Consider the following 23,968-nt stretch of genomic DNA (forward strand, 5'->3'; position numbering starts at 1 on the left):
ACAAGAGCAGTAGCTACCTCATGGGCTGAGAGGTCAGAGGTATCAATAGAACAGATCTGTAAGGCGGCCACCTGGTCATCACCGTCGACCTTTTTTAGGCACTATAGATTAAATCTAGCCTCTGTGTCTGACCTGACCTTCGGTCGAAGGGTTCTTGAGGCGGTGGTCCCTCCCTAAGCTTAATCTCTGCAATTCTCTCCGTAGTGCTGTCATGGGGGACCGAGAAAGTCATAGTTACTCACCGATAACGGTGTTTCTCGGAGCCCATGACAGCACTCGCTTATTTCCCTCCCATCACGAGTGCGGTGAGCACCTTTAATTACATATGATTTATATAGTTCATATATTACAATTTAGGCACGGGGTTCCTTTTCTGTTAAGAAATGTTATAATGTGGTATTTTCTCTGTTGTAAACTAACCTGGAGGTCCTCCGATGCTCTGTAAACCAACTGATGCGAGGGAGAGGTACCGCCCTTATGTATCTGTAGGTTTCCTGTCCCTGAAGGGCGGATCCCCTCTCTCCGTAGTGCTGTCATGGGCTCCGAGAAACACCGTTATCGGTGAGTAACTATGACTTTTTTACTTTTACAATGGTAACCAGGGTAAATATCGGGTTACTAAGCGCGGCCCTGCACTTTTGTTTACCCTGGTTACCCGGGTGCTGCAGGGGGACTTCGGCATCGTTGAAGACAGTTTTAACGATGCCGAAGTCGTTCCCCTGATCGTTGGTCGCTAGAGAGCTGTCTGTGTGACAGCTCCCCAGCGACCTAAACAGCGACGCTGCAGCGATCGGCTCGTTGTCTATATCGCTGCAGCGTCGCTGAGTGTGACGGTACCTTAAGGCTGCATTCTGTGAAGGTGGCTCTTATGTTTAGGATCCCTAGGAACGCTGAAATAATTAGTTTAACCCCTTCCTGCCATTGGACGTACTATTCCGTCCATGTGGGGTGGGCCCTTATTCCCAAGGACGGAATAGTACGTCCAGCACGATCGGCCGCGCTCACGGCCGGGTGTCAGCTGCCTATCGCAGCTGACATCCGGCACTGTGTGCCAGGAGCGGTCACGGACTTCCCCCGGCACATTAACCCCCGGCACACCGCGATCAAACATGATTGCGGTGTGCCGGCGGTACAGGGAAGCATCGCGCAGGGAGGGGGCTCCCTGCGGGCTTCCCTGAGACCCCCGGAGCAACACGATGTGATCGCGTTGCTGCGAGGGTCTCCTACCTCCTATCCCTGCAGGCCCCGGATCCAAAATGGCCGCGGGGCTGCATCCGGGTCCTGCAGGGATTACTTCCGGGTGCCGTGCAGGTGCTGGTAAGCCTGCACGGCTGTAAGTGAGATCGGTGATCTGACAGAGTGCTGTGCACACTGTCAGATCACCGATCTGTAATGTCCCCCCCTGGGACAAAGTAAAAAAGTAAAAAAAAAATTCCCACATGTGTAAAAAAAAAAAAAAAAAAAAAAAAAAAAAAAAAGAGAAATTCCTAAATAAAGGAAAAAAAAATAAATATTATTCCCGTAAATACATTCCTTTATCTAAGTAAAAAAAAAATCAAACAATAAAAGTACACATTTAGTATCGCCGCGTCCGTAACGACCCCACCTATAAAACTATATCACTAGTTAACCCCTTCAGTGAACACCGTAAAAAAAAAAGAGGCTAAAAACAACGCTTTATTCTCATACCGCCAAACAAAAAGAATAACACGCGATCAAAAAGACAGATATAAATAACCATGGTACCGCTGCAAACGTCATCTTGTCCCGCAAAAAACGAGCTGCCATAAAGCATCATCAGCGAAAAAATAAAAAAGTTAGTCCTCAGAATAAAGCGATGCCAAAATAATTATTTTTTCTATAAAATAGTTTTTATCGTATAAAAGCGCCAAAACATAAAAAAAATGATAGAAATGAGGTATCGCTGTAATCGTACTGACCCGAAGAATAAAACTGCTTTATCAATTTTACCAAACGTGGAACGATATAAACGCCTCCCCCAAAAGAAATTCATGAATAGCTGGTTTTTGGTCATTCTGCCTCACAAAAATCGGAATAAAAAGCGATCAAAAAATCTCCCGTGCCCGAGCATGTTACCAATAAAAACGTCAACTCGTTCCGCAAAAAACAAGACCTCACATGACTCTGTGGACTCAAATATGGAACAATTATAGCTCTCAAAATGTGGTAACGCAAAAAATATTTTTTGCAATAAAAAGCTTCTTTCAGTGTGTGACAGCTGCCAATCATAAAAATCCGCTAAAAAACCCGCTATAAAAGTAAATCAAACCCCCCTTCATCACCCCCTTAGTTAGGGAAAAATAAAAACATTTAAAAAATGTATTTATTTCCATTTTACCATTAGGGTTAGGGCTAGTGTTAGGGTTAGGGCTAGGGTTAGGTTGGGGCTAGGGTTAGGGTTGGGGCTAGGGTTAGGGTTAAGGCTACAGTTAGGGTTGGGGCTAAAGTTAGGGTTAGGGTTGGGGCTAAAGTTAGGGTTAGGGTTTGGATTACATCTACGGTTGGTAATAGGGTTGGGATTAGGGTTAGGGGTGTGTCTGGGTTAGAGGTGTGGTTAGGGATACCGTTGGGATTAGGGTTAGGGGTGTGTTTGGATTAGGGTTTCAGTTATAATTGGGGGGTTTCCACTGTTTAGGCACATCAGGGGCTCTCCAAACGCGACATGGCGTCCGATCTCAATTTCAGCCAATTTTGCGTTGCAAAAGTAAAACAGTGCTCCTTCCCTTCCGAGCTCTCCCGTGCGCCCAAACAGGGGTTTACCCCAACATATGGGGTATCAGCGTACTCAGAACACATTGGAGAACAACTTTTGGGGTCCAATTTTTCCTGTTACCCTTGGGAAAATACAAAACTGGGGGCTAAAAAATAATTTTTGTGGAAAAAAAAATATTTTTTATTTGCATGGCTCTGCGTTATAAACTGTAGTGAAACAATTGGGGGTTCAAAGCTCTCACAACACATCTAGATGAGTTCCTTAGGGGGTCTACTTTCCAAAATGATGTCACTTGTGTTTTTTTTTTTACTGTTTAGGTACATTAGGGCTCTGCAAACGCAATGTGACGCCTGCAGACCATTCCATCTAAGTCTGCATTCAAAATGGCGCTCCATCCCTTCCGAGCCCTCCCATGCGCCCAAAAAGTGGTTCCCCCCCACATATGGGGTATCAGCGTACTCAGGACAAATTGGACAATAACTTTTGGGGTCCAATTTCTCCTGTTACCCTTGGGAAAATACAAAACTGGGGGCTAAATAATAATTTTTGTGGGAAAAAAATGTTTGTTTTATTTTTACGGCTCTGCATTATAAACTTCTGTGAAGCAGTTGGTGGGTCAAAGTGCTCACCACACCTCTAGATAAGTTCCTTAGGGGGTCTACTTTCCAAAATGGTGTCACTTGTAGGGGATTTCAATGTTTAGGCACATCAGTGGCTCTCCAAACGCAACATGGCGTCCCATCTCAATTCCTGTCAATTTTGCAGTGAAAAGTCAAACGGCGCTCCTTCCCTTCCGAGCTCTCCCATGCGCCCAAACAGTGGTTTACCCCCACATATGGGGTATCAGCGTACTCAGGACAAATTGCACAACAACTTTTGTGGTCCAATGTCTTCTCTTACCCTTGGGAAAATAAAAAATTGGGGGTGAAAAGATAATTTTTGTGAAAAAATGATTTTTATTTTTACGGTTCTGCATTATAAACTTCTGTGAAGCAGTTGGTGGGTCAAAGTGCTCACCACACCTCTAGATAAGTTCCTTAGGGGGTCTACTTTCCAAAATGGTGTCACTTGTAGGGGGTTTCAATGTTTAGACACATTAGTGGCTCTCCAAACGCAGCATGGCGTCCCACCTCAATTCCTGTCCATTTTGCATTGAAAAGTCAAATGGCGCTCCTTCGCTTCCGAGCTCTGTCATGCGCCCAAACAGTGGTTTACCCCCACATATGGGGTATCGGCGTACTCAGGACAAATTGTACAACAACTGTTGGGGTCCATTTTCTCCTGTTACCCTTGGTAAAATAAAACAAATTGGAGCTGAAGTAAATTTTGTGTGAAAAAAAAGTTTTAATGCTCATTTTTATTTAAACATTCCAAAAATTCCTGTGAAACATAGGGTTAATAAACTTCTTGAATGTGGTTTTGAGCACCTTGAGGGGTGCAGTTTTTAGAATGGTGTCACACTTGGGTATTTTCTATCATATAGACCCCTCAAAATGACTTCAAATGAGATGTGGTCCCTAAAAAAAAAATGGTGTTGTGAAAATGAGAAATTGCTGGTCAAATTTTAACCCTTATAACTCCCTAACAAAAAAAAATTTTGGTTCCAAAATTGTGCTGATGTAAAGTAGACATGTGGGAAATGTTACTTATTAAGTATTTTGTGTGACATATCACTGTGATTTAATTGCATAAAAATTCAAAGTTGGAAAATTGCAAAATTTTCAAAATTTTCGCCAAATTTCCATTTTTTTTCACAAATAAATGCAGGTAATATCAAAGAAATTTTACCACTATCATGAAGTACAATATGTCACGAGAAAACAGTGTCAGAATCACCGGGATCCGTTAAAGCGTTCCAGAGTTATAACCTCATAAAGGGACAGTGGTCAGAATTGTAAAAATTGGCCCGGTCCATAACGTGCAAACCACCCTTGGGGGTAAAGGGGTTAATAAATTTCCCGCCATACCTCTATTGAGTCATGGAGGTATGTTTTCTCCCCCTGACTCACCCGCCTCACCGCCGTCCATCATCCCTCTCTGTCCTCCGTGTGCTGCCTCTTCTCTTTCTCGTGATGTCACCGGCGCCTGCGCTCTGCAATCAGTTCTCGAGCATGCGCTGTGCGTGCTGCCCAGGAACTTACATCAGGTGATGTAAGGATATCGCGCCTGCGTGTAGCGGAGGCCCCAGATCCTGCCCCGCAGTGTGAATACATTATAACACACAGGTTCCCTTTAAATGTTTTGCTCTGGGCAATCCTCTCTCATTTTAACCCCTTAATGACAGCCGATATGCCTTTTAACAGCGGCAGTTAAGGCTAGTTATTCGTCAGCGCTCCTTTTTAAAAAGTGGTGCTAAGAAATAAGGGTATATGACCCCCCCCAATGCCAGAAAATCTCTGGGGTCTTGGCTGCCACGGGGTAGCTGGGACCCTGGAGAATATGATCAGGGCTGGTTTTTTTTAATGGTCTTCTGTCTCGGTGAATAGCGGTGATTACAAAAAGAAAAATACAAAAGTGTCATCATCAGAAAATCTTTGTCATCTTCCTGGAAGAAAATGGCGGACGCATGCGCAGTGCACACTCTGAGATCTGCTGGCCTGTACCCGGCAACAATAGGGGATTTTTCCTATTGGTTCATTTTGTTCACTGTGATAGACCCTATCACAGTGATCAAAATAAAAAGAAGTTACTCAACCATCGTTTGTCACCCCCTTAGTTACATAAAAATGACAAAAATAATTGTATTTTTTTCCATTCTTTGCAGTTGGGCTTAGGGTTTGGGTTAAGAATTGGTTTTAGGGATGATTTAGGGCTGGAGTTAGAATATGAGTTTTTTCAAAAGTACAAAAAAAGTGATTACGATATGACGATTAGTCTTGAGCCCAATTGCTTGCTACTCGAGTTTGCATCGGGTGCTCTGGGATGCACCTAGTATCGCAGGTGCCCGCGTTTTTTATTTGGGGTGTCTAACAGCCACAAAACATGCGGGGCAGGAACTTGTGCATGTCACTCGGGCACCAGCGATATTCAGTGCGGACCCGATGCAAACTGGAGTAGCGAGCACTTGGGCTCAACACTAAGGACGACATATTCAATATGACAATGTATGACACAAGTCATATCAAAGAAATATTACCACTATCATGAAGTATATCATGTTACAAAAAAAGCAATCTCAGAATCACTGGAAAATGCTGACGCGTTCCAGAGTCATTACCACATAAAGTGACACTGGTCAGAATTGTAAAAATTCTGTCACGAAGGGGTTAAAGACACATGTAACTTTTTCTACACTGACACTACTGGTGAATATATTTGAATCCAAACTGCCATAAGAATGTAATTAATAAGTTAATATTTCCCATTCATGTAACTTCAGTAGCAAATGCTTCTGTGCTTCCACAAGAAATGTGTCTAGAATCTATTGATGGTCACTCGCTTAGATTTGTCTGGTGGCAGTATATCCACAAGTCACTTAAGGATTTCTTAATAATTTTCCTTTTTAAGTTTGTGCCAATCTTATTTTTAAGGAGATTAACAATTATTATTCTGTATGAAGTATATGCAGACACAAATTACCACACCTAATTTTATACACGTTGAAAGTAACTGCTCAGGCAGGGGGTGAGTGAGCTTCTAGCTGAGAAGAAAAATAGAAATTGGCTGTGATTGTTGGACATACAGTTTCTGCACTAATTGTTTCCTCTGAATAAATGTATTTTATGATATGTTTGGTTTGCAGGCAGACTTGCCCCAACTTCCCCAAGACCTAAAGGGAGAAACATTTTCACACGTCTTTGGAACAAATACGTCAAGCCTGGAGCTTTTCTTACTTAGCCGGAAGATAAAAGGGCCCAGCTGGCTGGAGATAAAGAGCCCACGTAAATATACTGCTTCTTTCTGCAAATTCCTCATGTGTTTTTATATATATATTTGCTTGACCTTGAGATCTCGGCAGGCATTTCGCCTACTTACTGCATTTGGAAGGGGTCTAAGTGCCAAAGGAAAGGATTAAAAGGGTTTTTTTTCTATTGCAAGCTTATTTTTATTTAATTTTGTACAGCTTTATTCATAATTATAAGAGGCAGGGTGTCTATTTTGACTTTAGCCTTCCTTATTTGTATGGTTCTAACATTAATTCATTTTTATTTCAAACACTTCCTTTTTCCCCATTTTGAAAATTTTATGCAAATGCACATGGCACATTGTGTGAAATGATTGTTTAATTTAGGATACACACAGTTGTGTAATGCTTAAAGGGAATCTGTCAGCAGGTTTCTTCTACCTCATCTGAGAGCAGCCTGAAGTAGGGAAAAAGAAGCTGAATCCAATGATGTATCACTTGGATTAATGGGTGCAGCCGTTCTGGCACAATCAGAGGTTTTAGATTTAAAATGAAGCAGGGATGAAAGAGCTTCCCCCACTCAAACCGGGCTCTGTGTATACAATGTCTATAGACAGTGAGGTGCTTATCACAGTAGGGGGCGTTGCCAGACTAGTTCAGCAATGTTAATCTCTGAATGATAAATCCTTCACAGTTCGTAAAAACACAGCATGCACTTTGACAAGTGATGCATCCCTGAATTCTGTATTTCAGCCTCTATAAGCATTAAAGCGGTGGTCATTAAGCGTACTTATGCCTTCATTGCCGTTTTAAAACGGTGATCGGGAATATGGTATTCGGCAAAAAAATTTAAAAGTTGCAGCTCTCCGAATATGGAGATGCAAAAACAAATTCAATTTGCTAAAATATTGTTTTTAGTCTGTAAAAAGAACGAAGCGTAAAAAAAAACAAAAAAAACATTTTAAATCTGCCAATACCCCATATATGAGGGAAAACCACTGTTTGGGCGCACGGCAGGGCTCCAGAGGGAAGCAGCGCCATTTGACTTTTTGAATGTAAAATTTGCTGCAATAATTAGCAGACACCATGTCGCTTTTGTAGAGCCCCTGACAAGGCCGGACTGGAACTCAAATTCAGCCCTGGCATTTGAAGTTACACAGGCCCACTTGTCACATTTGACTGTATAATATCTTTGTACACTTGTAGGTTACAAGAAGTGAGGGAGTGTAACACGACTATATAACATATAATCACAGCTGTATCCAGCATTACAGCTTGGTCCTATTTATTGCTTTTAGTTGCAGTACCAAGAAAAGCCGCTACTTTACCTACATAACTGGATCTCGTAGATAATAAAGGGATGAGACGACCAAAGGCTATGAAACCTCATTCTGATGCTCCATAAACTTTGCCTACAGCCACTTTTGGCTCCGCTGCGCAGCACGAGACCCGGTGACTCTGAAGATCATCAGTAATGTCACGGCTCTTCAGATTTTCCGGGTCTTGCGCTGAGCTCGGCGACTGTGAAGAGCAGTATTGTTACTACCGTCACCGCTCTTCAGAGTCGCTGGGTCTCGCCAGGTCTGTTCCCACATAAACAATCCAATCACTCAATGAATAGGCAGCATTTTGCTTGTTTAGTATAATACACCCCATAGTCCTCCATATATTATAATGTGCACCTCAGTCCTCCATATAGTATAATACACTGCTCAGTCCTCCATATAGTATAATATGCTCCTCAGTCCTCCATATAGTATAATACACTCCTCATAGTGCTCCATATAGTATAGTGCACCGCCATTGTCATCCATGTAGTACAATTCACTTCCCATAGTATAATGCACCCCATAGTTCTTCATATAGTATAATGTATTCCCCATAGTCCTCGATACAGTATAATGCAGCCCACGTATAGTATAATGATGCCACTCCAGAGTATAATGCAGCCACCCCACAGAATATATTGTAGCCCCCTGAGTATAATGTAACCCCCCCAGAGAATATAATGCAGCCCCCTCATAAAGCATAATGCAGCCCCCCATAGAATATAATGTAGCCCATACATAGAATACAATGCAGCCCTCCTCATATAATATAATGCAGTTCCCCATAGAATATAATATAGCCCCCTCACATGAGTATGATGCCATCACCCCTCATAGAATATAATGTAGCCCCCAGAGAATGCAATACAGCCCCCTATAGAATATAATACAGCACCCCATAGAATGTAATACAGCCCACCTCCCCACAGAATATAATACAACCCCCCATGGAATATAATGTAGCCCCTATAGAATGTAATACAGCCGCCCCCATAGAATGTAATGCAGCACAGCCCCCATAGAATGTAATGCAGCACAGCCCCCATAGAATGTAATGCAGCCAGCCCCCCATAGAATGTAATGCTGCACAGCCCCCATAGAATGTAATGCTGCACAGCCCCCATAGAATGTAATGCTGCACAGCCCCCATAGAATGTAATGCAGCCAGCCCCCATAGAATGTAATGCAGCCAGCCCCCATAGAATGTAATGCAACCAGCCCCCATAGAATGTAATGCAGCCTCACCCCATAGAATGTAATGCAGCACAGCCCCCATAGAATGTAATGCAGCACATCCCCCATAGAATGTAATGCAGCCTGACCCCATAGAATGTAATGCAGCACAGCCCCCATAGAATGTAATGCAGCACAGCCCCCATAGAATGTAATGCAGCACAGCCCCCATAGAATGTAATGCAGCACAGCCCCCATAGAATGTAATGCAGCACAGCCCCCATAGAATGTAATGCAGCACAGCCCCCATAGAATGTAATGCAGCACAGCCCCCATAGAATGTAATGCAGCACAGCCCCCATAGAATGTAATGCAGCACAGCCCCCGTAGAATGTAATGCAGCACAGCCCCCGTAGAATGTAATGCAGCACAGCCCCCGTAGAATGTAATGCAGCACAGCCCCCGTAGAATGTAATGCAGCACAGCCCCCGTAGAATGTAATGCAGCACAGCCCCCGTAGAATGTAATGCAGCACAGCCCCCGTAGAATGTAATGCAGCACAGCCCCCGTAGAATGTAATGCAGCACAGCCCCCGTAGAATGTAATGCAGCACAGCCCCCGTAGAATGTAATGCAGCACAGCCCCCGTAGAATGTAATGCAGCACAGCCCCCGTAGAATGTAATGCAGCACAGCCCCCGTAGAATGTAATGCAGCACAGCCCCCGTAGAATGTAATGCAGCACAGCCCCCGTAGAATGTAATGCAGCACAGCCCCCGTAGAATGTAATGCAGCACAGCCCCCGTAGAATGTAATGTAGCACAGCCCCCGTAGAATGTAATGCATTCAACAATAACAATCAAGTTATCACTCATTGCTATATTAAAAAAACAAAAACAAAAAAAAACACCACTCCTCATCTCTCCTCGTGCCCGCGCTGCTCCTGGCTCCGGTCTCAGCAGCTGCAGTCTGCCCGGCACACAGCAGGTACGCTATGATATGACGTCATTGCGCACCCGCAGTGTTGGAGGCAGAGCAGTGAATGATGGGAGAGGGAGCGTCAGCGGACGCTCTCTCCTCAATCATTGCATTCAACTGTACCGGTGTCATAGATGTCGGTATAGTTGAATGCGGGGCGGGCGATTGGGGGTGGGGGGGGGGGAGGTGTGGGGTGAGTCGGTGCTGGCGGGAGGAATCGGCCCTGGCGCCGCTGATAGCGGCAGCGGCTCACTCCTGGCACCGGCCCTTCTGGCATTTGCCAGAAGTGCCCGATGGCCAGTCCGGCCCTGGCCCCTGATGTGCCTAAACAGCGGAAACTCCCTACAAGTGACACCATTTTGGTAACTAGATCCCTCAGGGAACTTATCTAGATGTGTATTGGGCATCTTGAACCCCCAGGTGCTAAACAGAAGTTTATAGCGTTGAGCCATAAAAAAAAATCAAAAAAAAAAATCCCATTTTGCCTACAAAAAATGTTTTTTTTTTTTTTTAGCCCCAAATTTTGTGTTTTCACAAGGGTAACAGGAGAAAATGGACCCCAAAATTTGTTGCGCAATGTCTCCTGAGTTCACGGATACCTCAAATGTGGTCGGAAACTACTTTTGAGGCTCAGTGCAAAGTCGAGAAGGGAAGGCGCGCCATATTACAGAGCAGATTTTGCTGCACTGGTTTTTATTTATATAGCGCCATTGATTCCATGGTGCTGTACATGAGACAGGGTTACATTCAAAATAAAAATATCGCTTACAGTAGACATACTAACAATGATAGACTGGTACAGAGGAAAGAGGACCCTGCCGTTGCGAGCTTAAGTTCTGCAAGATGATGGGGAAGGAGACAGTATGTTGGGGATTTCTGTAGCTCCTATGGTGTTGAGATGGTAGCATAGTCATTTCAGGTTGCTCCCTTTCTTGAAGAGATGGGTTCGCAGGTTCCATCTGAAGGATACAAATGTGGTGGATAATTGGACATGTTGGGGCATAAAATTCCAAAGGATGGGGGATACTCGTCAGAAGTCTTGGAGGTGATTGGTTAAGGAACAAATAAGTATGGAGGAGAGAAGGAGGTTTTGGGAGGACTGGAAATTAAACAAGGGAAGATATCGGGAAATTAGTTCTGAGATCTAAGGAGGAGAAAGGTTATGGGTTTCTTTGTAGGTCAGTGTTAGTAGTTTAAATTGGATACGCTGGGAAATTGGGAGCCAATAAAGGGATTTGCAAAGGGGTGAAGCAGGAGAGTAGCGAAGAGAGAGATTCGTCGGACAGCAGAGTTAAGGACGGACTCTGGAGGTGCGAGAGTGTTAGAATGTAGGCCACAGAGGAGGATGTTGCAGTAGTCAAGACGGGAGATGATTAGGGCATGTACAAGCATTTTAATTGATTGAGGTTTGAGGAAAGGACGGATTATGGAGATATTTTTGAGCTAGAGGCGACAGGAGGTGGCGAGAGTTTGGATGTGCAGTTTGAAGGACAAGGCAAAGTCAAAGGTTACTCTGAGGCAGCGGATTTCTGGTACAGGGGAAGGTGTGATGTCATTTATTGTGATAGATCAGGTAGGAAAGATACATGAGATGGAAGAAAGATGGTGAGTTCAGATTTGTCCACATTGAGCTTGAGGAAGCGAGAAGAGGAGGAGGATATGGCTAATAGACACTCAGGGATTATGGACAGCAGAGAGGTGATGTCTGGGCCAGAGAAGTAGATCGAGTGCCATCAGCGTATAGATGGTACTGGAAGTCATAGGGCTTTTATGAGTTGTCCCAGGCAAGGGTTTAGATGGAAAAGAGTAGGGGTCCTAGGACAGAGCCTTGAGGGACACCAACAGAGAGGGCAGGAGATGAGGGAGTAGTATGGGAGTAGGAGATGCTAAATGTGCGATTGGTAAAGTATGAGGAGATCCAGGATAGGGCAAGGTCTTTTTTTTTTTTTAACTCGCGTAAATTTTTATTAAGAATATCAGCACAATTTACATATTATATTCTTGTTTTCAATACAAACTTTCCCCCCTAACCAAACCCCTGCATTCCCAACTTTCCCCGCCCAAGAAGACAGCCCACCTCTTCCAATATCACCACCATCAATAATACTGAATGAAGATCATCCCAAGGGCAAGGTCTTTGACACCAAAGGAAGAGAGGATCTGTAGTAGGAGGCAGTCGTCAACTTAGTCGAAGGCAGAGGACAGGTCTGGAAGTAGGAGTATAGAGAATTGTCTGTTAGCTTTGGCTGTAAATGCATCGTTAGTAATTTTGGTCAAATCAGTTTCAGTGGAATGGAGGGGGCTGAAGTCAGACTGCTGGTTGTCGAAGAGAGAGATGAAAAGTGAGTGTAAAATTCAGCATGGACCTGCTGCTCAAGGAGTTTGGAAGCGAAAGGGAGCAGCGATATGGGGCAATAGCTGGACGTAGTGGTTGGGTCGAGGCATGGTGTTTTGAGGATAAGTGTGATTGTGGCATGTTTCAAAGCAGAGGGTAAGGTACCAGAAATTAGTGGTCTGTTGAAGAGATGGGTTAGGGATGGAGGAGGTGGGATGGGGTCAAGAGCATAAGTGGTGGTGTGATTTGGAGAGGATATAATCAAGTTCCCCTTAAGTGATGATGGAAAGGGAGGTTATGGAGTGAGGGCATTGGTCTGGTATACAAAGGGGTTGTGATGGTCTAACAATAAAGACTTGCCTTGTTTGGTCGATCTTATTTTTGAAGTGCGTGTCAAAGTCCTCGGCAGAGATTAGGGAAGTCTGAGGGGGCTGAGGAGGGAGTTAAGTTTGGAGCAACTGTTTGGGGTTCATGGATAAGGAAGATACCAGGGATGTAAATTACTCCTGTGTAGCAGAGGCTAGGGCTGATTTGAATGCAAGTGTTGCTTGTTTGAATGCGGTGAAGTCTTCTTGCGAATGTGTTTTCTTCCAACGCCGCTCCGCAACCTGGGACAATTGCCGAAGCTTTTTAGTGATGTTATCGTGCCAGGATTGTCTATTGATTCGTCGCACTCTGCTATGCAGAGTCGATAGCCGATACGAGAGCGATGTTGCAGAAATACTCGCACCGCTGACCCCCCGTCACGTGATCTGGGGTCATTGGTGCGTCGGCATGACAACCAGATGTCTCCTTGAGACCTCTATGGTTGTTGATATGCCAGATTGCTGTGAGTGCCACCCTGTGGTCGGTACTCATAGCAATGCAGTAATTCTGCTACATGGAGGCAATCTGAGCATCGCCTCTATGTAGCTGAGCCAATCAAGTTGTGGTAGCTTCTAGCCTCCCATGAAGGCTATTGAACCATGCAAAAAGTAAAAAAAAAATGTTTAAAAATACGGAAAAAATAAAAACATAAAAGTTCAAATCACCCCCCTTTCGTCCAATTCAAAATAAAAATAAAATCAAATATACACATATTTTGATATCGTCGTGTTCAGAATCGCCCGATCTATCAATAAAAAAAGGATTAACCTGATCGCTAAACGGCGTAGCAGGAAAAAAAAAATCAAAATGCCAAATTACGTTTTTTTTGGTCGCCTGACATCGATTAAAATGCAATAACGAGCGATCAAAAGATCGTATCTGCACAAACATGGTATTTTTAAAAACGTCCGCTCGGTGCACAAATAATAATTCCTCACCCGACCCCAGATCATGTAAAATGGAAACACTACGGGTCTCAGAATATGGCGCAATTTTTTTTTTTTTTTAATGGCAAACGTTGGATTTTTTTTTCACCACTTAGATAAAAAAAGAACCTAGACATGTTTGGTGTTTATGAACTCATAATGACCTGGAGAATCATAATGGCAGGTCAGTTTCAGCATTTAGTGAACCTAGCAAAAAAGCCAAATAAAAAACCAGTGTGGGATTGCACTTTTTTTTCAATTTCACCGCACTTGGATTTTTTTCCCGTTTCCTTTTACACAACATGGTAAAACCAATGGTATCGTTCAAAAGTACAACTCATCTCGCAAAAAATAAGCCCTCACATGGCCATATTGACTGAAAAATAAAAGTTATGGCTCTGGGAAGAAGGGGAACGAAAAATGAAAAGCAAAAATGTAATAAAAACTCAGGTCATGAAGGTGTTAAGACGGCTATAATTTTTCCATGTTTTGTCCGACAGTGTTGTGTGACAGCTTCTTTTTTGCTGGACTAGTTGACTTTTTTATTGGTACCACGTGTGTGGTAAAATTGGTAAAGCAGCTTTATTCTTCGGGGCAGTACAATTGCAGCGATAGCCCATTTATATAATTTTTGTATGTTTTGGTGCTTTTACACTGTAAAAGCTATTTTGTAGAAAAAAATAATTATTGCATTGCTCTATTCTGAGAGCTATAACTTTCCGCTGACTGAGCTTTATGGCGGCTCGTTTTTTGTGGGACAAGATGAGGTTTTCAGTGGTACCATGTTTATTTACATTCGTCTTTTTGATCGCATTTTATTTCACTTTTTGTTTGACGGTATGATGATAAAGCATTGTTTTTTTGCCTCGTTTTTGTTATATTTTACGGTGTTCACTGAAGGGGATAACTAGTGTGACCATTTATAGAGCCAGTCGTTCCGAACGCGGCGATACCAATAATGTGTACTGTGTTTTTTTTTTTTCTTTTTTTACATAAATGTGTCTATTGGATTAATTTTCTTTGTGTGTTTTTTTTTTTTTTATATATGTGCACTTTTTAATAACTTTTTTTTTTACGTTGTCCCAGGATGGGACATCACTGTGTAGTAACAGATCGCTGATCTGATACTCTGCAATGCTTCTGCCCTGTCACACTTCCCCTGACGAAGCTGCAGCGGGCAGCGATACGCGTGGGGTTTCCCACGTCGCCTTGGTCCCTGGAGTTTCAACCCTGGGGGTTTGACTGACGCCTTGAATCGCCTTATCTGGTGATCGGACATTCATCCGTCAGCATGCGGACGATTGAGCAATATTTGATTCCTCACAAAATGCAACATGTTGCGTTCGCCGGAAACCGCCGCGCACCGCGAAACGACGCATGTGTACGCAAACGCATGCAAAATCATGTCCCTGCGTACACCATGTTAAAGATTTGTACGCATGACGCATGTGGATGTATGCGGCTCATATGCTGCGCACAGAAACACTAATGTGAATCCGACCTAAAAAATTGACAAGTCAAGATATAATTGAATTGATATCAGTCTTCACTGGACTCACTGACAGACAACACTGATGCATGATGTTTATCAGCATTTGTATGTTTTCTATTAGAGCTGAACAACCAGCCTATTAGCTGGTGCAAAGTGGAAACGTTGGTGACCAAGCCTGATCTGGTGAATGTGGGGAAACACATGCCTCCACCTCCAATTGTTGTCTTGTCTCTCAGCATGAAGACTGTTCAGAACTCAAAGACTCATCAGAATGAGGTACTGCATTTTCAATGATTTTGTAGTTGCACATTTTGGTAATGTTATTGTCACGGGTGTTACATTTGTATGAATTTCTAATGCTAGCCTTACAAATACAACTCGTTTGGAGACAGCAAGAAGCTTTGTGCAGGGTAAACATAGAAGATTGCATAGATTCATAGTTTTAAGGTTGTAAAGGCCCCGTCTCACTAAGCGATTTACCAACGATCACGACCAGCGATATGACCTGGCCGTGATCGTTGGTAAGTCGTTGTGTGGTCGCTGGGGAGCTGTCACACAGACAGCTCTCTCCAGCAACCAACGATCAGGGGAACGACTTCGGCATCGTTGAAACTGTCTTCAACGATGCCGAAGTCCCCCTGCAGCACCCGGGTAACCAGGGTAAACATCGGGTTACTAAGCGCAGGGCCGCGCTTAGTAACCCGATGTTTACCCTGGTTACCAAAAAAAACAAACAGTACATACTCGCCTTTCGGTGTCCAGGTCCCTTGCCGTCTGCTTCCCGCTCTGACTGAGCCGCCGTACAGTGAGAGCAGAGCGCAGCGGTGACGTCACTGCTGTGCTCTCACTTCTCACTGTACGGCCGGGAGTCAGTGAGAGCAGGAAGCAGACGGCAAGGGACCTGACGGACATCAGAAGGCGAGTATGTACTGTTTGTTTTTTTTTACATTTACGCTGGTAACCAGGGTAAACATCGGGTTACTAAGCGCGGCCCTGCGCTTAGTAACCCGATGTTTACCCTGGTTACCAGTGAAGACATCGCTGGATCGGTGTCACACACACCGATTCAGCGATGTCAGCGGGGCCTCAACGACCGAAAAAAGGTCCAGGCCATTCCGACACGACCAGCGATCTCACAGCAGGGGCCTGATCGCTGGTACGTGTCACACATAGCGAGATCGCTATGGAGGTCGCTGTTGCGTCACAAAACTTGTGACTCAGCAGCGATCTCGCTAGCGATCTCGCTATGTGAGACGGGGCCTTTAGACAACATATCTGTACGAATACATTAACCTATAGGAAGGGAAAAACCCTGTGAAGCAGATGCTAATTGCCCCATATTAGGGTAAAAATTTCTCTTTCATGTGGCTGTCAGTCTAGTTCCCTGGATCATCACCTCATCACATAATCTAGTACCTATTACTTTATATTTTTCATGAAATGTTGCATCCAGGCCCTTCTTAAACATTTTAGTGAGTCAACCATTACAACATCATGTGGACAGAGTTCTGTAATCTCACTGCTCTTACAAGAAAGAATCGCTGCCTGGGATGATGGAGATTTGTGAGACATAGAGGATGTCCCCTTGTTTTCATTGCAGGCTTTGGTTTAAATAGAATGATAATTACATAGTTCTTTGTATTGTGTATTTGTATATTCATTATTTGTTACCTGTCTCTGAGCTATCAGACAGGTGGTGAGCAGGAAATATGGAGGGAGGGCAAGAGATCTGCAAGTGCAATGTCGCATCTGAAGCACTTGCAGCTCAGTTGCATTTAATTGCAATAATGAATTTCTCAAAAACTGCAAAACTGATCTCTACATCTTTGTATGGAATTAATTGGCATGAAAGTGCATGTGCATACATGCTATTAGAGGTATATAATCCTCACTTTAAGTACTCTTTTTTGCATATACTATAGCATTGTGTACTTCTTGTATCACCTGTATATTTTTGTAATAGCTTTGGAAATACTTTATTTCAGATTGTTACTTTGGCTGCTCTAGTTCACCATAAATTTCTCCTGGATAAGGCGCCGCCACAGCCACCATTCCAAACCCATTTCTGTGTAATTACTAAACCTAGTGACTGCATTTTTCCATATGATCATAAAGAAGCTCTAAAACAAAAGGTAATTTCCTCTACAACGTATTACAAATACATACCGTTTTTTAATGTGACCCACCATACCATAAGATGCCCTGATTATTGCAGACTTACAGTAGGTACGGAAAGTATTCAGACTCCTTTACATTTTTCACTCTGTTTCATTGCAGCCATTTGGTAAATTCAAAAAAAGTTCATTTTTTTCTCATTAATGTACACTCTGCTCCCCATCTTGACTGAAAAAAATAAATGTAATTTTTGCAATATTAAATAAAGAAAAACTGAAATGCCACGTGGTCATAAATATTCAAACCCTTTGCTCAGACACTCATACTTAAGTCACATGGTGTCCATTTCTTTGTGATCCATTTTGAGATGGTTCTACTCCTTCATTGGAGTCCAGCTGTGTTTAACTACACTGATAGGACTTGATTTGGAAAGGCACACACCTGTCTGTATAAGAGCTCACAGTGCATGTCAGACCAAATGAGAATCATGAGGTCAAAGGAACTGGCCAAGGAGCTCATAGACAGAACTGTGGCAAGGCACATATCTGGCCAAGGTTGCAAAAGAATTTCTGCAGTACTCAAGGTTCCTAAGAGCACAGTGGCCTCCATAATCCTTAAACGGAGGAAGTTTGGGGCCACCAGAAGTCTTCCTAGACCTGGCCGTCCAGCCAAACTGAGCAATCATGGGAGAAGAGCCTTGGTGAGAGAGGTAAAGAAGAACCCCAAGATCACAGTGGCTGAGCTCCAGAGATACAATAGGGAGATGGGAGAAAGTTCCACAAAGTCAACTATCACTGCAGCCCTCCACCAGTTCGCCTTTATGGCAGAGTGGCCCAATGGAAGCCTCTCCTCAGTGCAAGACATATGAAAGCCCGCATAGATTTTGCTAAAAAAAAACACAGGAACTACTCCCAGACAATGAGAAATAAGATTATCTGGTCTGATAAGACGAAGATAGACCTTTTTGGTTATAATTTTATGCGGTATTTGTGGAATAAACCAGGCACTGCTCATCACCTGCCCAATACAATCCAAACAGTGAAACATGGTGGTGGCAGCATCATGCTATGGGGGTGTTTTTCAGCTGCAGGGACAGGACAACTGGTTGTCATTGAAGGAAACATGAAAGCGGCCAAGTACAGAGATATTCTGGATGAAAACCTTATCCAGAGTGCTCTGGACCTCAGACTTGGCCTAGGGTTCACTTTCAAACGAGCCAGTGACCCTAAGCACACAGCTAAAATAACAAAGGAGTGGCTTCAGAACAACTCTGTGACCATTCTTGACTGGCCCAGCCAGAGCCCTGACCTAAACCCTATTGAGCATCTCTGGAGGAACCTGAGAAAGGCTGTCCACCAATGTTCACCATCCAACCTGACGGAACTGGAGAGGATCTGCAAGGAAGAATGGCAGAGGATCCTCAAATCGAGGTGTGAAAAACTTGCAAGAAGACTCATGGCTGTGCTAGCTCAAAATGGTGCTTCTACTCAATACTGAGCAAAGGGTCTGAATACTTATGACCATGTGATATTTTAATTTTTCTTTTTTAATCAATTTGCAAAAATTTCTACATTTGTTTATTCAGTCAAGATGGGATGCAGAGTGTACATTAATGAGAAAAAAAGAACTTTCTCCTTCGCCACATTGGGGGACACAGGACCATGGGTGTTATGATGCTGTCACTAGGAGGTTGACACTAAGTTGAGACAAAAAAGAGTTAGCTCCTCCCCTGCAGTATACACCCTCATGCTGGCTTCCAGAGACCCAGTTCAAACTTAGTGTCCGTAGGAGGCACACTGGATTTAAACCTTTTTATCCCGGACGAAGGGGGCGACGGATTCTTTCATGTTCCGATCTCCCCCGAACCAACAACAGGCGAGCACGGGAGTTTTACCTCTCCGTACCCTCTCCTGCGACGTAGGATGCCACTGCCTGAGCTGATTTTAGGGGCGACGGGCCCCTTCAAGGGCACCGATCTCCCCCCTCCCTTATCAGACGAGCACTGGAGTGTCACCTCCAGTATCCTCTTCTGCAGCCAGGCCTATTGCCGGACATTCTGCCCTGCCCACCAGGTTTTCCCTCGACTGTTCAGAGGCACCTGGCATTGTGGCGTCCGTGCAGCCCCCACTGCATCACCACTGAGAAAGCGGATGATGGAAGGAGGCGGACGGTTCCTCTCCACCCCCCTTTTATGGGGATGGTGGATAGAGGCTTCCCCCAACCCTTCACCGTCCTAATCACCCCGGGCACAACTCACCTGCAGCAAGCTTCTCTGCATTCCCCCTCTATTCGGGGTAAGTGCCATAACGTGGAGGGGTCGGATGTCCCAGCGGTTCCGGAGGGCTCCTTCACCTTTTTTTCAGGGTCTCCCCTAGGGGCCGAAGCCGCAAATTTAGTCCCCGGCTTCGGCCTAGCACAGGCCGGATTCCGATAGGCTCCGCCCCCTTTTTCGCGTCATTCTGTGGCTCCGCCCCCCGGTCCTGGCGCTTTTCGCTCTGCGAGATTACCCTCCCAACCCCCGGTGGCCATCTTTCTCCTCTCTGCACGCCGCAGCTCCAGCTCCTCCACGTGCAGCGCTCTGAACGCCGGCCGTCCTCCTCCTGCACCGCCGCTGCTTCTTCTCCACTCTCTCTGCGGGACACAGGACCCACGGGTAAGGAGACCACGTTAGGTTCTCCCTTGCAGCGTCGCCCTCGCTTCCACAGCTTACAGACCCTGAGCACTATCTCTTACATTAGGGTACACCATGTCCCAGTCAAGGACCAAAAAGACCACCAAGGTGCATTCTACCTTTTTACTGCGTGTACCACCTGCCAGGCTCCACTTCCTCGGCCTCAGAGTTCCCCCCTCTGCTCAGCCTGCGATGCCCCAGGTGCCCAGGAGCCCTCCGTCGCCACCGACCCCAGTGTATCTAGCCCCCCTGAGTGGGTTGCGTCACTGTCCACAGTCCGTGGATTCGCTAGCCAAAGCAATTAAATCCCTTCAGGACCCCTCTGGGGAGCGGGGCTCTCTTTTTCCTGGGTTAAGAGATCCCTCCGTAACAGGGGAATCATCGGCCAGCAGGGGTCGCTCTCACCGGAAGGTGACACGGTCATCCAGAAAACGGATCCGCACTACCTCCCCTGAGCACTCACCACACCAGTCAGCCTCTGGTAGCTCCACTTCTCGTTCACCATCTCTAGGGGCCCGTAGCGATCACGACTCTGAGTCTGATGCATCCTTAGACCCGGATGCTCCGGAGTTTAGGTCTACTGTCGACTCCCTCATCGAGGCAGTCAATCATGCACTAAAAGTGGACGATGACTCTAATTCTGTTCCGGACCATTCCGTTTCCTTTACGAGAAACAAGCGTTCCCATAAGACGTTCGCCTCTCACCCAGATTTCCTGGATATAGTCAGGCAACACAAAGAGCGTCCGGATAAGCTTTTTACAGGCAAAAAGGCCCTGGAGTCGAAGTATCCCTTTTCCGCAGATCTTGTTAAAGATTGGAATCTCCACTAGTAGATCCTCCGGTTTCGCGCTTGGCAACCAAAACTCTCTTATCCGTTCCTGATGGTGCTTCAATTAAGAATCCCACGGAACGCCAGCTAGATTCCCTAGCTCGCTCAGTGTACGAAGCCCCAGGTTCCTCTCTATCTCTCTCCTTTGCTGCGGCTTGGGTTGCCAAGTCAATGGTTTACTGGGCAGATGCCCTCGCGAAATCCATTCAGGAACAGGAACTTCCGTCTGAGGTGGCGGATCTGGCCAAACAAATTGCCATGGCTGGAGATTGTGATGTATGCGTCCCTCGACGCAGCGGACTGTGCAGCAACTGCGGCTTCGAACGCCATCACCATTAGGAGAGCTATCTGGCTCAGAGAGTGGCGTGCAGATTCCTCCTCAAAAAAGTCTCTGATTTCCCTTCCTTTTCAGAGCGGGCGTCTTTTTGGAGAAAAGCCAGACCAGCTTATTTCCGACGCTACAGGAGGAAAGAGCAAGTTCCTCCCGCAACACAGGCCCAAAGCTGCTTTTCAGCGACAACAATATTTTTGCTTTCGGCCCTTTCGCAGTAGCCCATTCTGGTCCTATTCTGCCCCCTCATCCAGATCAGAACGATCCGCACGCTCAGACAGAGACTCTCGACCTTCTTTCAGGCCGAATCAGTCCTGGTGAGGAAAGCCTAGGCAACCCAGAACTAGAGGGTCCAGGCCTGCCAGATTCCCTTAACAATGACTCAAGGACTATTCCAGTCGACACCTCCAAAGTAGGCGGACGTCTGCTTCTTTTTCAGCAAGTCTGGCTCTCCGTCGTCCACGACGAATGGGTCAGGGATCTGGTGTCGTCTGGCTAGAAAATAGATTTCTCCTCCTCTTCTCCAGCACGTTTTTTTTCCCTCTCGTCTCCCAAGTTCGGGAGCTCAGTCTCTCATCCTTCACTGCGCCATCGAATCCCTCCGCCAAAGCGGGGTCATCGTTCCGGTTCCGGCACACGAGAGATTCGGAGGTTTCTACTCAAACCTCTTTGTCGTGCCAAAAAAGGACGGGACGGTGCGCCCCATTTTGGACTTGAAGCTCCTAAACAAGTACGTAAAAGTACGGCACTTCAGGATGGAATCTCTCCTATCGGTCATCTCCTCGATGGAGAGAGGGGAGTTCCTAGCATCAATAGACATCAAAGATGCTTACCTTCATATCCCAATCTTCCCGCCACATCAAAGGTTTCTCCGTTTCGCCATCCTGGAGGACCACTTTCAATTCACAGCCTTACCCTTCGGTCTTGCCACAGCGCCCAGGGTATTTACAAAAGTCATGGCGGCTGTCATGGCCATTCTTCACTCTCGAGGCGTGGTCGTGTTGCCATACTTAGACGACCTCCTCATAAAAGGTCCGTCTTATCAGGCCTGCGAAGCAAGCGTCCGCATACCTTGGATTCTCTTTCACGCCTGGGCTGGTTAATCTACTCGGACAAGTCCTCTCCCATTCCTGCCCGACGGATCTCATTCCTAGGCATGATCCTGGACACATCAAGGGGACTGGTCTTGCTTCCTCGGTCCAAGGCCCAAGAGCTTCAGCAGGGAGCTCGGACACTTTGTCACCCTCGTCCACGGTCCATCCGGTTTACCATGAAGATCCTGGGAAAAATGGTGGCCGCAATAGAAGCTGTCCCCTTCGCTCAACTCCATCTCCGCCCTTTACAACAGGCTCTGCTGGACAACTGGGACAGGAGTCCCTTATCCCTCCATCGGCCATGCCCTCTGTCCCCACGGATCAGGCAAGCCCTCACATGGTGGACTCTGGGATCATCTATCCTCCAGGGGAAGTCTTTTCTCCCGATCCGCTGGCTGGTGGTAACTACCGACGCCAGTCTCCTCGGTTGGGGAGCGGTTTTCCTACACCACTCTGCCCAGGGACGTTGGACGATTCGGGAGTCGAGGCTCCCTATAAACATCCTGGAAATTCGAGCGATCAGACTCGCCCTGAGACTCTTTCACCCCCTGCTTGTGGGTCTCCCAATTCGAGTTCAATCGGACAACGTCACAGCCGTGGCGTATATAAACCATCAGGGGGGTACCCGCAGCAGGGCGGCGATGCAGGAAGTCTCCCACATTCTTCGTTGGGCCGAGGCCAACCACTCTACCTTTTCCACGGTGCACATTCTGGGCGTCGAGAACTGGGCGGCGGATTTTCTCAGCCGTCAGGGTCTTGCCTCGGGGGAGTGGGAACTTCATCCACAGGTTTTCCGGCAAATCTGCCTTCGCTGGGGAACCCCGGACATGGATCTGATGGCGTCCAGACTGAACGCCAAAGTTCACAACTTCATAGCACATTCTTGGGATCCCCAGGCCATCGGGTTGGACGCGCTGATATCCCTGTGGCATCGGTTCCAACTCCCGTACGTGTTTCCTCCGCTTCCCTTACTGCCGAAGGTGATCCGAAAAATCAAGACGGAGGGGGTTCAGGTCATCCTTGTTGCCCCGGATTGGCCACGTCGTGCATGGTACGCGGAGCGGAGCTCGTTCAGCTCGTATCCGACGTTCCCTGGCGGTTACCAGACCGCCCAGATCTGCTTCGCCAAGGGCCGATCTTCCACCAGAGCTCAGGGGCCCTACTTTTAACGGCGTGGCTGTTGAAACCTGGATTCTAACCCAAGCTGGTTTCTCTCAGCAGGTCATTCCCACCATGATCAAAGCTCGCAAGACATCTTCTGCTCGCATCTACCACCGCACCTGGAAGGCCTTCTTCTTGTGGTGCAGGCTCCGAGGTCGCCCTCCGCTTGTTTTCTCAATCCCTTCCATTTTGGATTTCCTACAGTCCGGCTTGGATTCCGGCCTGGCACTGAGTTCCCTCAAGGGTCAGATCTCAGCTTTATCCGTGTTGTTTCAACGTAAGATCGCTGCCAACTCACAAGTCAGGACCTTCATTCAGGGGGTCTCCCATGTGGTACCCCCCTACAGAATGCCGTTAGACACCTGGGATCTCAATTTGGTTCTAAGCGTTCTTCAGGAACCTCCGTTTGAACCTCTGCAGGACGTACCGCTAACTGTCCTCTCCTGGAAGGTTGCCTTCCTTGTAGCAGTGACATCTATCAGACGGGTCTCAGAATTGGCCGCTTTATCCTGCCGGGCGCCTTTCCTTGCCTTCCACCAGGACAAGGTAGTTCTACGCCCATCTCCGGCTTTTCTCCCTAAGGTGGTCTCAT

General features: G+C 46.0%; 1 protein-coding gene across 2 annotated transcripts in view; it reads left to right on the forward strand.

The window, feature by feature from the left end:
* POLA1 (DNA polymerase alpha 1, catalytic subunit) overlaps nucleotides 1–23,968 on the forward strand; it is a 502,104-nt gene that overhangs the window by 59,674 nt on the left and 418,462 nt on the right. For both annotated transcript variants that reach the window (XM_077294669.1, XM_077294671.1), the window contains exons 14-16: nucleotides 6,477–6,615; nucleotides 15,296–15,450; nucleotides 17,160–17,306. In XM_077294669.1, coding sequence (XP_077150784.1) covers nucleotides 6,477–6,615; nucleotides 15,296–15,450; nucleotides 17,160–17,306 — 441 coding nt within the window. The remainder of the gene's footprint in view (nucleotides 1–6,476; nucleotides 6,616–15,295; nucleotides 15,451–17,159; nucleotides 17,307–23,968) is intronic.

The sequence above is a fragment of the Ranitomeya variabilis genome, chromosome 3 (genome assembly GCF_051348905.1).
Source record: "Ranitomeya variabilis isolate aRanVar5 chromosome 3, aRanVar5.hap1, whole genome shotgun sequence".
NCBI lineage: Eukaryota > Metazoa > Chordata > Amphibia > Anura > Dendrobatidae > Ranitomeya > Ranitomeya variabilis.